The sequence below is a fragment of the Antennarius striatus genome, chromosome 23, assembly GCF_040054535.1.
Source record: "Antennarius striatus isolate MH-2024 chromosome 23, ASM4005453v1, whole genome shotgun sequence".
NCBI lineage: Eukaryota > Metazoa > Chordata > Actinopteri > Lophiiformes > Antennariidae > Antennarius > Antennarius striatus.
Genome location: NC_090798.1, coordinates 7,597,258 through 7,614,124, shown reverse-complemented (window position 1 = coordinate 7,614,124; position 16,867 = coordinate 7,597,258). Strand labels below are relative to the sequence as shown.

Genomic DNA, 16,867 nt, shown 5'->3' with positions numbered 1-16,867 from the left:
ACACAATGTCGCCATTGTCTGAAGCAGTGTCTTGCGTGGCCTTGGGCTAAATCCTCCCCATTAGTCTTCCAACTAAGTATAAAAGACCTTCCATTTGCCACAATTTTAGGTCAGAGAGTAAGCAGATACCCTTCCTTGGTGAAAGCTAAGGCACACAAGAAAGTATTGCAGAGAAATTCATATACATTATATACTTGCATATGAAAGTTTATTGCTTGAAGACTAGTTGGGGATTCCAAAATAAAATTGACAGCTCGCTAAAGCTGTAATAAAAGTCGTCTAATTTTTACAGTCAGTCATTTTATAACTCGCTTAATCCGCTAATGCAGGTCGCGGGGGAGCAGGTGCCTATCCCGGCAGTCTCAGGGCGTGAGGCGGGGGACACTCCGGGCACGACGCCAGTGTACCGCGGAGCCACATAGAGACAAACAATCATTCACACACACTCACTCCTACGGTCAATTTGGGACCGGCCAATCAACCTGAAGCGCATGCTTTTGGAGGTGGGAGGAAGCCGGAGAACCCGGAGAGAACCCACGCAGACACGGGGAGAGCATGCGAACTCCGCACAGAGCGGGACTCGAACCCGGGTCCGCCGTGTTGTGAGGCAGTGGCGCTAATCACTGCGCCACCGTGCCGCCCCTAATTTTTACATTTGGCCTTATACCTCCTCCAAATGTTATTGGGACAGCTCAGTCATCACATCACATGTGTCAAAGTTCACTAAATTTGACACCAAAAGTTTTAGCAGATTACTTGACTCCTACAGGAAGTCCTGTCACATACTGTTAAACAAATAATTACCAGAAGTTGTAAAACACCTGTGTTGTTCTGTACAGTGTATAACCTGATTCAAGGTCAAAATTAGTTAGTAGACTGTAAAATATTTACGATAAGAGGATAGTGTTTAATAGCGTTGCTCTCAGCCAACTCATATATCTCCTTCCTTACTTTTTACATCTCACTGAGCTATGGATGAGGTGGGGAGATTTTAGCGTTGGTGATTCATAGAGGAGACGGAGGAGGATGAAATCAGAGTACGATGACCAGACAGTGGGTCTGTAAAAGTGTCTATCTTAAGAAACGAAAAAATAATACAGAAATAGTAAACACTAGATTTGCTCATCCTTTTTGGGTGGAAAAAAAAAAGTGTATTTCCAGACAAAGTGATTAAGCTTTATGAGTCTTGTGAATCTGTTTGTTTGTGGCTCTGAGGGTCCGCTGTCAGCCTGTGATTAATCCACAACTGTCTGTCTAATTACCGCTGACACCACATGTTACTCTGCTCCGCCGTAAACGCCCTGACCCAAGCCAGACACTGAGAGCTCTCAGTGCAAATTAAAGCTCTGTAAATATTTACCATTAGGTCTCACAAACATGTTTACAGTTTTTCACTCCAGTGGGTTCCAATCTGCACACCTCCTCCTACACATATACACTCTTCCATCATCATGCGATAGTGTATAATGCCTACATGTCTACGTTGTCAACAGGTTTGCTGACAGTCTCCATACCTTACTCATCTTATAGCTAGCGCTCCTCGTATCTGTGTCCCTCCATTGTTTCTGCATTGTAGTTTATAGTCTGTCAGTCCGTTCTCTTCCATTGTCAGCCCAGTACAGAAATTATAATGAGTGAAAATAGTCTGGGGCGGAAGAGATTGTACACTTCTGCGTAGAACCAGCAGATTAATGTATAGCTTGTCCAGTTTGGACGAGAAAGGATTTTTGCTTGTGTAAGACGAGAAAAGTTTGGCACATTACAAAAATTTACTTACAAACATGATTTAGATTGCTGTTGGGAGAGTTGTCGATAAAGTTCCAATGCGTATACAATTTGACAGACCTTGGAGGTGACATTATGAACCAATAGCAACAGTGTGGTGTTTTGCTTCAATCTTTTTCTATTTATCTAAAGCCACATCATTATCAGGATGTGCTTTTTCTATTTTTTTAAGTAGAGTTTAATGTGGATGGCCTTGCCTTACAGACCTCCAACTTCCTAACATACACTCCCTTTTGAGCTCTATCTGCTGAACTCTGACCAGGCATTGAATCTGTCTTTACCACAGAGAGAAGTAAGAATGAAAAATACTTAAAAAAATGTACTGAACGAGCTCTTTTGTCTATGCAGACTCACTATAGAGGTTGACAGCAGAAGGACTGACATAGAAACACAGTTTTATGCACTGGACTTAATGAAGAAACAGCTCTTTTCTCTGAGACCATTCAATTTAAATGCCTTAGTCCGCAATAAGCACATCAAAACTGCTATATAGATAAATGCACACAAATTCCAGATTTACAGAGAGGCTCCAATAACAGCATCCCAATTTTGGTTTGTGAGCACATAATAAAATTTGTGCAAGAACACAGTTAAGTTCTAATATCCAATATTTGCTTCAAAGCCTCAATTTCTTAACAAGAAAATGCAAAAACAAATTAGCTGCACTGATCCAAATAGTGTCAACCTTTGGAAACCTGGAAATGATAATGGTGCTGAAGTCTGTGTTGTTGACAGCACTTTCTTTGCATATATTGCATATGTTTATTTGCACTTAATCAAAGAGGTAGCTCTAACCTTATTTTTTCAACAACCTCTCACACTGTATTTCATGTTAGTTTACACGTTCAGCTTAGCAAAAGGTTGTTACACATTTTCAGCACTAAGTTGAACCCAGTCTACTGGAGCTACATGGCAGAATTGTGATGGATTCTATCCTACGACTGTGATTTCCTGGCTGATTAGCCCACTGGAGGGAAACTGGGGAAGCGTTTCACCAGGAGACATGCACTGAGCTTGTGGAACCAAATGAACAGCCATGTGTGTAATGAGAAAAACAGGACACCCTAATTTACGTTCATCTAACACATAATACAGTTAGGATAGCGTGAAAAGTTTTTACCTTAGAGACAGAAATGAGTTTGCAGCTGCAATTATTGTCAGCACTAGATGATTTAAGACCGGGATGCAGAGGGGGCGCCATCCTACTGTTAACAGAATCACAAAAGTGTGTCCCCCTTGGTAACGTGCCAAGCGTGTCCTTCTCAACCAAGGACAATTGGTGCAATCCCACCCCCTTGCCAACAAAAGAGATTTTTTATACTTTGATGGAGTTGTGGTACCAAAGTTTCCACACTGCAAAGACGTTATGGGTTCAAATCCACCTGAGAAGACACTGCGTGTCTTGCAGAAATCCCCCAATTTTTGTCTAAGTGTGAGCATTGACCATGTGATGGATGGTGGATGATTGTTTTGGGTGGATGGGGGGATAGATAGGGGGAAAGCTTATATTTTGACAGCTTTTCCAGCCTTTAATTCATAGGCAGACCAAAAGACTACCAGACTGGTGACATGCTTTTTGAAAATTATCCATTTGTTGATTTATATTGGTCACAGTCATATAGATATTGTGTGATTGCTGTGCTCAGGCAATTTTAGTGTTTGAAACATCTGATCTCTCTTAACTTAAGAGGGAGATACAGTATATCGTGAATGATTAGGGGATGGATGGAGGAGAGAAAGGGGGATTACAGTTTGTATTATTTATTATAACCACTTTAGTAACAACACTGAGTAATAATAGTAATAAATATGATGATGATGATGATGATGTGAATGATGATGATGATGATGATGATAATAATAATGATAATATAGTAATATTAATGATAACAATGGTAATGATAATAAGGATTGACCCAGATTGGTCCATGGAAACCTGCAGGATGAGAAAGCACAAATGGGAAGATGCCGGCTTAGTGAAATGAATTAATGAGACATGGTAGAGAATAAAAGGAGAGAGGAGCAAAAAGTCCCCCAGCAATCCAGGCCTACAGCAGTATAGCTAAGTGCTTGCCAAAGTTAGCCTTATCATAAGCTTTATCAAAAAGGACAGTTTTAAGTACAGAGTGAGTCTTCAGTTCATCGTGTTTTCTTTATGAAAATAACCTAAAACTGAAAACCCTATACCATAATGCAGTTTTAAAACTCCACCCCCTCAGTTAGCACGTCAAAGATTATCATTAGCAAATATGTTCTTTTTGTTCTTTAATATGACATAAGGTTCAGTCAGACGGAGTGAATGAATGAATCAAAAGATATTCTGATATTCCTGCAGCTTTGTATGCCAGGAGCTCATATACCAGAATTTTTTGCTGTTATGAGAATGGGGTGGCTCAGTGGTAGAGTGGACGGTAAAGCGGGTCATCCAATGTTTCAAGATCGGTGGTTTGATTCCCGCTCCCACCCAAAAACACCCAGAGTGTGAGCTGACAGTGGAAGGTATCAGCTCTCCTTTGGAGCACTGCCGTCCCCCATACAAGCTACTCATTTGGGCGTTCCACAAAGGGGCTGCGCGCCACTCTGCCTCCCCCTGTATGTGTACAGGCCCCTTGTGTGTGTTTGTGTGTTCAGGGTCTGTACACACTAATATATTGTATATGCATGTGTGTAACTAGAGTGTGCCACTAATTTCCCTGCGGGGATTAATTCAGTCTATAAAATAAAATTTAAAAAAATCAATATGAACTACTTCACTGGTGAAGTTTTTTTTCTTTTAAAGACTTTTAAGTGAAGCTTCTCTTCCATTTGACAGAGACATTCTGTATGGGGTTTTTTCTGGGTAATGGAAGCGCAGAGAGGCATGTAGGACTGCAGCTATGTGTCCTGATCTCAACTCTGTGATGTCATATTATTTGATCACAGATAAACTTGGTCAGATTACTAGCTATGCTTGATTCAAAGTGGGATGAATGCTTTCTCTATAACCAGCTCTTCCCCAGGAAGTCCATCCATTATCTACAACCATGCGTCACATATGCAACTGTTCACAGTAAATTGTCTAATTTCAATCCACTCTTAGCCTTCAGGAACTAAAGCAATAATGTTTAATCAAACCTAAATGAAGTGCAACTTGAACCGTAGTGACTGATCACACTTCAGTCACCAACAACAGAAACACGACCTTCATACGAAAGATTAACAGCAGGTTAATTGGAGAAAGCCTTTGTTACAAGTGGTACCAAACACTCCTTATAGCATTTCAAAGATAACACAGTAGGCTTGCTGTTAAAAACATGAAATCAGAAGCAGCAGTCTGTGTAATCCTTGCCACGACATGAGCATTGAAGCAGCTCTCCCCCTCATGGTGACAACATCAAAGTCTGGTGTCAGTTTTGAAGTACAGATCTGCAGAATAAAGGATGAGTAATAATTTGTTGAATATGTTCTCTGCTGAGACGTGTTGTAATTAATGAGGGGGAAAATTGTTCACACGTGTATAAGAGAAAGGCACCATATCAACATGAACTGCAAAATGTGCTTAAATCCATCTGAACAGTTCATTTGAAACCAAATTGTTTTTTCTGGAACTGTGCTTAGCCGTTGTAGAGTTTGTTGTTTTTTATTGGATCTTAAGTGCTCTTGTTATTTAAATCAATTTATTTATCCAGAAATCTTCAAGACAATGCAAAACTGCATCACATTTCCGTGTACTTACTTCTAATCAATATTGCTGAAAAGAAAAATGACTTCTTCTTTTAAGAGGGGAATCTCCGTAGTAGCTTGGATAGCCAGTTTGTTGTGTCACTTCCCCATAGAGGACTCACTTTTTCCAAACCGTGTCAAATAATTCCTACCCTGAATAATTACCTGAAGATAATGAGTTCTCTGTAATAAGAAAGGCATAGTTAATTGGGTATAAGTTAATTATACTGTAAGGTTGATCATTGTGTTCAGCTTTCTTTTACTCAAAGAAATAGTTTGACACATTGGGGAATATTCTTATTTTAGATGAAAAGATTGAACTGAGTGATGTGTAGCCAATGTGACACATACATTTCTAATGTCAGACCAGAATGGGTCCTGTGGTACACTTCTGTTGTCTCGATCTTTGATGGACGGTCACAAATGCCTCTCTTAATTCAGTATTTTTCTCATCTTGACATTCCAGTAAAATTGTCAACCACCAATGGGTGCACTCTCTGGCACCAAATAGGAAGCAGCAAACTGACTACATAGCTATCATGAAAGGAACTCCTGGGAGGAACAAAAATGACTCCAAGCCTTGTTTCTCTTGAACTGTAGGAGAATAGAGGAAACTGGAGTTGTGGAGAGAACACAATTGTCTCTCTCTGATGTGTCCTCCCTTTGTAATGCAAAACAGTTGAGAAGGAAGTGGACAGGAGATGCTCCCGCCCCCATGGTCTTGTAGAGAAAATGGAGGAAAAAGCCCCAATTACACTGGTGAAAGCTATCCATTTACAGAACAGTGAATATTTATTGATATTTCATGTAAAAATTGTGCTGATGAATTATTTCACTTGAACCACAGTAGCATAGACAATTTTCTTAACTGGCATAAAGACTAATAAAATAACAAAATGCACATATGAGCACTTTTAAAGCTCATTTATTGGCATCATCTTATGATGTGTGTGTTTTCTTCCTGTTTCTAAGGTCGATTTATGCAAGAACACTTGACACTTGATTTAGCATTCAGATGCAGCTCCAATCAATATTGATATCAATATTCTCTTTCAACTCTGCTGGGATGAAAATAATGTCTTGCAAACTTTGTTGTATCTTAAAGTAACAGAAAATAACCACTGGCTGACTCAGTTTGTAGCTCAATTGTCTACTTTGAAACTCTATACTGTGACAACGTGAACAGTTTTTATTCATTCATTCATTTCCTGCCACTTTATCCGCCGTAGCGGGTCGGGGGGAGCTGGAGCCTATCTCAGCTGGCATAGGGCATGAGGCGGGGGACGCTCTATCTTACTAGTATTTTTAGATTTTGCAAATCTCCATTTTGTGTCCTGTTTTGTGTGATTTACTGTCTTTGAGCAAAATATGTTTCATGAATCTGATACTGAATTGTACTTTGCTTTGTCTTCTTCTTCTCCTTTCAGCTTTTCCCTTCAGGGGTCGCCACAGTGAATCAGTTGCCTCCATCTAACCCTGTCTTCTGCATCCTCTTCTCTCACACCAACTACCTTCATGTCGTATTTCACTACATCCATAAACCTCCTCTTTGGTCTTCCTCTAGGCCTCCTGCCTGGCAGTTCAAAACTCAGCATCCTCCTACCAATATATTCACTATCTCTCCTCTGGACATGTCCAATCCATCTCAGTCTGGCTTCTCTGACTTTATCTCCAAAACCTCTAACATGTGCTGTCCCTCTGATGTACTCATTCCTGATCCTATCCTTCCTGGTCACTCCCAGAGAGAACCTCAGCATCTTCATCTCTGCTACCTCCAGCTCTGCCTCCTGTCTTTTCCTCAGTGACACTGTCTCTAGACCAAACAACATCGCTGGTCTCACCAGTTTTGTACACCTTTCCTTTCATTTTAGCTGAAACTCTTCTATCACACATCACACCTGACACTTTTCTCCACCCGTTCCATCCTGCCTGTACACGCTTCTTCACCTCTTTTCCACACTCTCCATTGCTCTGGACTGTTGACCCTAAGTACTTAAAATCCTCTACCTTCTTGATCTCTTCTCCCTGTAACCTCACTCTTCCACTTGGGTCCCTCTCATTCACACACATGTACTCTGTCTTACTGCGGCTAACCTCATTCCTCTCCTTTCCAGGACAAACCTCCCCCTCTAGCTTCTCCTCCACCTGTTCCCTGCTCTCACTACAGATCACAATGTCATCTGCAAACATCATAGTCCATGGAGATTCCTGCTTAACCTCGTCTATCAGCCTGTCCATCACTATAGCAAACAATAAGGGGCTTAGAGCTGATCCCTGATGCAGTCCCACCTCCACTTTAACATCTCTATCACACCGACAGCACACCTCACCACTGTCTTACAGTCCACATACATGTCCTGCACTGCTCTAACATACTTCTCTGCCACTCCAGACTTTCTCATACAATACCACAGTTCCTCTCTGGGCACCCTGTCATAAGCTTTCTCCAGATCTACAAAAACACAATGCAGCTCCCTCTGGCCTTCTCTGTACTTCTCTATCAGCATTCTCAAAGCAAATACTGAATCTTAGTACTCTTTTTTTGGCATGAAACCATACTGCTGCTCACAAATGCTCACTTCTGCCCTTAGTCTAGCTTCCACTACTCTTTCCCATAACTTCATTGTATGGCTCATCAGCTTTATTCCTCTGTAGTTTCCACAACTCTGCACATCTTCCTTGTTCTTAAAAATGGGCACCAGCACACTTCTCCTCCATTCCTCAGGTATCTTCTTCACTATCCAAGATCCTGTTGAACAACACAGTCGGAAACTCTATTGCCACCTCTCCTAGACACTTCTATAGCTCCACAGATATATCATCAGGACCGACGGAGTGGAAGAGTGAGGTTACAGGGAGACAAGATTAAGAAGGTGGAGGATTTTAAGTACAATATTTTCTACACTATAAAGTCTACTGGATTATAAGGCGCACCTTTGATGAATTGTTTATTTTATAATTTATTCCATATATAACGCGCACTGGATTATAAGGCACATATAAAAAAAAAATAGTGGCTGTAGTTACGCTATCCGTCCACTAGCCAGAGCATTCATGACTGTGAGTACCTTTAGTCAGTTGTGAATGGCTCTATTGTTATTCAATGAAGCCATTCTGAGCCTCATCAAGGAAACCTGAGGCCTGTACCATAAAACTGAATTACGGTTTAGCGAGATAACTTGAGGCTTAAGCCTGGCTTTTCGGTACCATAAAGGTGGCTGACTTTCTATCAGGCCACTTTGTCGCGGTAACCTATGCTCAACACCTAACCTGCTCCGGAGTAGGATAAGTTCAGGATAAGAGCTCAGCAGGTATAACAGCCCCACCTACTGACCAATCAGAGCTCAGCGGGTATAACAGCCCCACCTACTGACCAATCAGTTCTCTTGGAAAATGGGCTGTCCATTTTATGACAACCCGGTGGATCTTGGTGCACAGCTTGTGCGAAGAGCGCTCAGGCGCAAGAGAATATTTAGAGATCACTGTAATCCGTTCAAATTGCCTGAACTGTACGAAAGGTACAGGTTTTGGGGAGAGGGGTTACATTACATCTGTCAGCTGCTGGAGCCTTACATCAGTAATGTAACACACCGCAACCACTTGCTGACAGTCCCGCAGACAGTGTGCATTGCACTGAGGTTCTTTGCCACAGTTAATATATTTCTTTGTGATGTTCGTAATTATTATGATATCCTTAAATCCCTCGTTGGATGTGTTACAAGCAAGCCACAGATAAAATGCCATTAATCAATTATTTTTTTAAGTAAATCATGGATTGATTCATTCATTCATAGGTACTTTTATGTATTCTGTTGGCGATGCCGAAAACCTCGGGAAGAACACAGTATGTAGAGCTATTCATAAAGTCGCGGGGGCTACAATCTCATGCCATAACGAAAAATGTCGTACACACATACATTTATGGAACACACAAATGCTACAAATGTAGTCAGATATACAAGTGCAGTCATAGTGGGTAAGTAATATTATAATGACACTAACTTTTGTGCCAGCGATCCTTGCGCAGTTTGGCAGCTGCAACTGTGTTGCTTTTTGCCTGGATTATTGATTTGTATTGCTCGTATTTACTAATTATTATTGTTTGCTCCTCCGTTGTGAAATATGCGGCTCGGGCCGGTTTGTTGCATGTTTGTGATTGGTCGCATGCAGCAACCTCCGCCCTTTTTATGTTTTTATGTGAGCGCGCACAGATCTAGAGTGGACAGGCCTGAATTAAATTAGTGAGTTGATAGCCGGCTTTATGGTACCGAAAATCCGGAGGGCGGATGTCTCAGTAAGTGAAGCCAGATAAGCAAGAGGAAGCCCGGCCAGGTTAATCCAGCTTTATGGTACAGGCCTCAGATCACTTTATCACTTTGCCATCTTAGAAAGAAGTCAACACACATATTAAAAAACCTGACATTAAAAACTGGTTAAATTCATTATGAGTGGACCACTCAGTTCGAACAGGGCGGATTATTTCCTGATCTGAAGTTCGAAGCAGATATTTAAGCTCCGACGTTCGTCTTCGTTTATTAATTAAATATTGTTTTAATCAATGTTAGTCCAGTCGGAGGTGAGGTGTAGCTATTTGCTGCTGTGTGTCCTAAACAATTTTTTAACTAGTTTTTAAAGATGAAAGATTAAGATTAAATCCACTTTATTCGTCCACACGTGGGGAAATTATCTTTACACTCTTCACACTCTTGTTGCATGTGGTTACATTTTGGTTAGTCATGCATACACACATAGTTTTTGAATACAGGCCCCATCAACACAACACACTAGGGGCATGTAGGCATGCAATTAGTAACACATCACGCAAGAAACAGTAGGGGGAAGCAGGGTGACGAGTCCCGCACAGGGGGTCGTGCCCCAAACGAGCAGCTTGTAGGGGGGATGGCGCCTTGCTCAAGGGTGCCTCAGCAGTGCCTGGGAGGTGAGCTGACACCTCCCACCGTCAGCTCACACTCCGAGGGATGTCCTGGCAGGAGCAGGATTCGAACCACCGAATGCTGGGCGATCCGTCTTCAAGACATCTGCTCTACCGCTTAGCCACTGCTGCCCCTAATGTTAATGTCAGGCTGCTAATTTACTGGCAAATGTGACGCTGTTTTAACTCATAGAAATGACTTCAACGTCGGGGTCTATGACCTCCATGAATCTCACAGCACGTCACTGCCAGACAGAATACACAAGCCTAAGTGAATCCCTCTGCCACAGCTCCACAGCTATCAACTAACATTTGCAAATCAATTGCAGCACACCAGGCACCTTTGTCTAGAAATCTGAGGAAAGGCTGGAAGTTCAGATTTGAGGGTCTTTCATTCACTTTTATGCCAGTTTCTCCGTGTGTTTCCGCAAACTATTCCCTCACTAGAATCCAGATGACAGCACAATGGCATTTTTTAGACCAATTAAATTTAAAGTGGGTTATTTCCGGCGCCACAGTAGTTTCGAAACACTGAGATCACTTAGTTAGTCAAACTTTATTAATAGAATTGATGAAAGTTCCATATGTTTTGCTACGTTATCGTAGATTGTCACCGGGGCTCAGCAGGCTGCTCTGCTGTCAGACCAGCAGGTCAGTGAGAGCCGCCACCTCGGCGACGCCCCTTGACTACCATTGTGAGGGGGCGTAGGCCCAAATACCTTGTGAGTGTGCCCCTGGCGATGGAGTGCGGTATGACTGCCGGCCAGACTGCCGGCTTTTTTTCAGCGATCTTATTTTTAACCAATACTAATATTAATATGAATCCATATATAAGGCACATCGGATTATAAAGTGCACTACAGGATTATAAGGATATGATAGGCTTTTATTTGTGCCTTGTAGTGCGGAAAATACTGTACTTAGGGCAGTGGTTTTTGACCAATGGCACCAATGGTGGTCGCTGTTAACCTGGGCCTCGACTGATCCGGTATGGAAGTCATAGATTAGATTCACATGTTTGATTTGGCAAAAGTTTTACGTTGCATGCCCTTCCTGACACAACCCTCTGTATTTATCTGGGCTTGGGACCGGCACAATAAGACACCGGCTTGTGCTCTCTTGTAGCTACATTTGTACTTTGCTTTGTGAACATGAATTATCTTGCTGATTTTACAATAGTTTGGGGACATTGACTACCTTGTTTCTCTTTCCTTTTTAGATCGTAAATGTTGCGTCTGTTCTTGTGTACGTTTCATTCCTTTTTCCTCTACACCTCGGTAGGAGATATTGAGATGTCTGTCTTCCATTCTATGCTCAGTTTTCACTGACTGCATTCCATTATTGCATTGTTTTGTAGCAGAAAGTTTATTGAATGTACTGAATAATGGCGATAGTGTTAAAGCCCAAGTGACGGACTAATGAATAAGCAACAAAAATACATCATGGAACCATCTATTGGAATTTTTTCACAGTCAGGAAACATTTTGTGTCAACAACTTAAACAACAAAAAAGATTTGTGGCGCAGATTAAGGTGTTTGGCTTGTTCTCCATCTGATGAAGGGTGTGGTAGGCTATAGGAGCACAAGGTTCCAGGTTGGACTCTAGAAACATGATGATCATCTCACTAGTTGCAGAGTGCAGGTTGCTGTGGATAAACACATTTGCTAAAAGCCAAGTTTGTATTGAATTTGAATAGTGATGTTTTGTTTTGTTTTTTTCATCTTCAAATTGGCAGTGATGCACAGTAACATAAACCTGTAGCAATACAGCCTCCAGAAAACAGGATGGTCAAGAATTACAAACAGATTATTATGTATTGCGTTGTGCTTCCGAAATAGAATCGGAGAAGAAAATGAGAAATGTGCAGAACACAGATGAGGTATAAACTGACAGTCTGTCACTGAACAACTTAAGTGGTCACCTTCCATCTCCCCAGACATTTTGGAAAAACATTGTACTTAGCGCATGAATCATAGATGAGCAAAATGCAGACAGATACCATTTCAATAAATTTTCTTCCGTTGAATCCGTATGTGTGATAACAGATTCAAAAACACTCCTGTGGATATTTGATGCCGTGCTCTGTTCTCTGTCCCTTGCTTCGTATTCCTCTCTCTGCTTCATCAATCACTTAAGCTGTCCTACTTCTTCAACCAGTGCTGGACTTATTAGGTCCTTCAATTGAGCCAATTAACAACTAAACACTCTGATGCACCCCTAAATCCTATTGCTCCCTCTAGGCCCACTCACACCTGCTAGACTGACTTGTGCCCTCTTCACCGACACAAGTGTGAGGTGCAATTTCAGGGCAGTCCAGTTGCCCCCCTCCTCAGAACTTTGGATGTGGACCTATTAGATGCCCACTTATCTAAGAGACTTGAGGGCCAGTGGAGCAGCGCTTCATGTCGCTTCTGCTCAAGGATTCTGAAGGGTCTCTCCGGGCCGGAGAGACACTTCTCATCAACTCCAAGAACTGTTTCCTCTCCATCTGCAGTCTCACCTCCCATCTCATTTGTCTAACTATCTTTCTAACTATCCCGGCTCCTTATTACCTCTACCTCTCTTCATCTCTGTCTTCCTATCTCCCAGTCTGTTTCATGTTTTTTTGTAAGATGAAAGTCAAACAATGGATGTGTGTGTGTGTGTGTGTGTGTGTGTGTGTGTGTGTGTGTGTGTGTGTGTGTGTGTGTGTGTGTGTGTGTGTGTGTGTGTGTGGTGGAGCATGTGGGCCTCTAGACTCTCCATGGTTTAATTAGAGCACACATGGTGCTGCCCACCACTCCGTGAGAGCATGCTCTCCCAGACGTACAAATGGCATACATGTGTGGGCAGAACGACATGGTCCACACCAATCTGAACAAAGGTAGACACCAATATATAAGCTGGATGCACTGTACCAAAAGAACACAGTGATTGATCACAGATGCTGCGGACTCACTTTCAATTAATGTACCACTCTCTACAAGAACTCTTGTCTGTTTTCAACATTTTCATCTATACCTCCTCAGAAGAGCTTGTTATACTTTACAAACTTTATTATTACACGAACGGGCCCCCTTATTTGTATGTCTTACATCAGTGTGAGTGAGAACGCTCGTCTGCTCATCAGACTGTACAGTACACTCTAATTATCTTCAGTCTTGCCTCGGGACACTTAACTCCACACACTTTCAAATTCAGATGGTTTTATTGGAAGTGAGGGAGCGAACAGAAAGACAACAAAGAAATGGAAGCACTTCAGTGGGTGCGGGCGATGCAGTAATACAGTTAATGATGACTATAAATGGGACAATTATGCCATGGTGATGAAGTAAGTGAGAGCGCGAAGGAAAAGAAGAGGTAATGGTGAATTTAAAAAAAAATAAGATAAGACGGAAATAGTGTCAGAACATGAAAGAGGTTTCTCATTTTTTCTCATTCAGCCTTCATTACTGCTGTAGTGTTTTTCCTCATTACATAACACCACCTAACACAGTTATGACTGTGTAATCTCCCCCGTGCCTCATGCATTTCTGACTGGGTCTGATACATGGGGATTTTCACATTTTCACAGTAGATTACATGAATGAGTGTACAGTGTTCAGGCACTCATTCATGTGTGGGACATTTAAGGCTTACTGTGTGCATGTGTGTGTTTTTGTGTGCTCCATTTCATCCAAAAGTGCCCTGGGTTGTTGTAAGGTGCTTACCGGCACACATTACTGACCTTTGACCTGACTGGGCGGTAGCACCGGGTTGGTCTTAATCTACAGCCTGAACTCATCTACTGATTCCATATCTCCCAAGCCACTGAAGCCTTTAAGAAAGGAATACATATTGAACCATTAGCACATTTGCTAGAGGTTGCTGCACTACATCAATTTCTGCAGAGGTGAAAGCCTGCCATGCATAAACCTGCAGGTGAACCACAGTTCACCAGCAGGGATTTGGCTTGTTAATAATACAGGTCAGACTTGGACAGGGCTAACAAGGCTTGGTTAGGATCTTCATCCATAATAAATTGACAGTCGTGTGCACTCAACATGAAATGCACAAGCAATTGCTAAGGGCCAGATGAAGTTGTTAACCACATGAAATGTTCCCAAAATTAGACCAATTCACTTGATCTCAAGAGTACTCTCTCTCAAGTCTGGTTTCATCGCGGACCCTTTCACTTCGGAAAGTATTTTTCTTCTGGCAACAGCTGAAGGCAAAGTGTTAGTGAATATATTTCTGTTGCAGATAAGCTGTAATCTGTCTCATTTCTTCTCTCCTCACCCCCCTCTGCTTCCTTTTTCTTTTTGTTTTTCTCCTATGTATAGCAGACCTGTAAATCTCATTCCTCCTTATTCCTTGTCTCATTCTGCAGATTTCAGTGGCTGGTTAAATCGAAATGAACTGGATTAAAGGAGACCAATAGGGATGGAACGTAACAGAACCATGGCTGGGGACACGTTTTGGATTGCTGTTACGCAGAATCAACACTGACCTGACACCCACATGTGGTCCGATCACCTCTCCTAAACCCATAAGGACCCTTCAGCTTTTTGAGAACCTTTGGTCAGCGCTTGTACTTGGATCTTTCCAGCATCTTGCCTTTCAGGGTCTGCCTACTTTTCTTTTTTAATCCACTTCTTATGTGCTACCTTCCAGACTGTTTATAATCCCTCCAAAAAGACAGAAGTACTCCAAAACAGACTAGTAGCAGGTGGCTGATCAGTATGAATCCAGTCATGTGCCCCCGCCCACTTGCTCTAAATAAACACAGTCGGCAGGGTTTAATGTCAAGGACACGCTCCCTTAGTCTCATGACAGACTGGTGCCTAATGGGCATACTAGGTCTCATCCTGCTCTTCAGTCTGGCCTCAAGCCAGAAGATGGACCCTTCCAAAAACCCCATAGTCACCACCAACTATGGCAAGCTCAGAGGTATCAAGAAAGACTTAAACAATGAGATCCTGGGCCCTGTTGAGCAGTATTTGGGCATTCCATATGCCACGGCCCCTATCGGTGATCGCCGCTTTCAGCCACCCGAAGCTCCTGGATCCTGGCAGGAGATCCGCAACGCTACCCAGTTTGCCCCTGTTTGTCCTCAGAATGTCCACGGCGTGCTCCCTGAGATTATGTTGCCAGTGTGGTTCACGGACAACCTGGATGTGGCGGCGGGTTACATCCAGAACCAGAGTGAAGACTGCCTCTACCTCAACATCTATGTACCCACGGAGGATGGTGAGTGCATAGTATCAAAGTGTTGGTGGCAGCTAAGAAATTTTAGATTTAGTAAAGATTTAATTACAGCCGCATTTCCACTACACAGCACTGGTTTTACTCAACTTGATTTAGCTTTGGTATCAGGTACTTTTCCAGAGGTCCATTTCAATTTTACCACCTCACAACTACCGAGTATGCAGTTGCCATGGCAACTTCACGCTAAATTGCCATTGCTAAACCTTCAACAGGATACACAAATCTCCTTTCTTGTGATTCCTCATTGGCTGTCGAAGGGGGAAACGTCTGCACCTTCTCAAGCAGCTGCAATAAAAATGTCACGGTTAATAAAAAAGCTTGGCTGCTTGACCACAGGTTTGTGCTGAGCAGGATATTCCTTACATACTGTGCATTGAAGGTAGATGTGCAGAGAAGATTATCTTGCTTTTTTGGAAGGACAATGGAGATGATACTGACAAACTGTAACAGTTTCCAGAAACCAAAAACTTTTTACCCAACAGAAAATCAATGACTGTGAGTAGAGTAGAACCACTAGCACTTACAGGAAATGCGGCTGAAGTGAGAGTTTTTTTGCTAAATCCCATCCCTTACTTTTGCAGTGCCTGTTATGCATACTGTATATACACAATATGTATGTAGTTTAAAAAAAGTTATAGGGGAATATGTGCTACATGACACAAACAAAGCAAGACAAAGGTTTATATTCATTCCATATTCAGCAGCTAGCATATTTTACTTTAATCTTATAAAAGAAAGAAGTAGTACACTCTGGGAGTGCTATATTTGTATTTTAATCCTTTCTTTATATTTTTGCTATTTTTGCTTTTAATATTTTTAAGAGTAGAAGAATTAGCAACATGTTTTTTACATTTAAATCACTATTGGTCTTAATATGAACGCATGAGAGAAGTCGAAAGCTTGTCAGGCTTGCTGTACCTTTCAGCAGTTGATTAATCGGGACTAGCAGTATTCAAAAGAGATAGGGGCATTACAAGTTCACTGGAAAAATGGAAAATAAATTTGATTTGTTCAATGATTTAAACAGAATATATGTTCCATGTGTCTTTTAGGTAGTAAATTCTGGTGTTGAAAAGAATGTATATTTCTTAAAAAAATGATTCTTTCCTGGTTCTTCATTCCATTGAAGATTTATAAAGCAAATGAACGAAGGTCAGGGTTAAAGTAGTTTCCAGGTGCTTTATGAGGAAAGAAGTAGGTGACATTTGACTTTTCCCACT

The 16,867-nt window shown here is 41.8% G+C and overlaps 1 protein-coding gene across 1 annotated transcript in view; it reads left to right on the top strand.

Moving 5' to 3' along the window:
• Positions 1–16,867, top strand: part of nlgn2a (neuroligin 2a) — a 191,950-nt gene that overhangs the window by 59,125 nt on the left and 115,958 nt on the right. The window contains exon 2 of the mRNA XM_068308159.1: positions 14,770–15,629. Coding sequence (XP_068164260.1) covers positions 15,122–15,629 — 508 coding nt within the window. The 5' untranslated portion in view covers positions 14,770–15,121. The remainder of the gene's footprint in view (positions 1–14,769; positions 15,630–16,867) is intronic.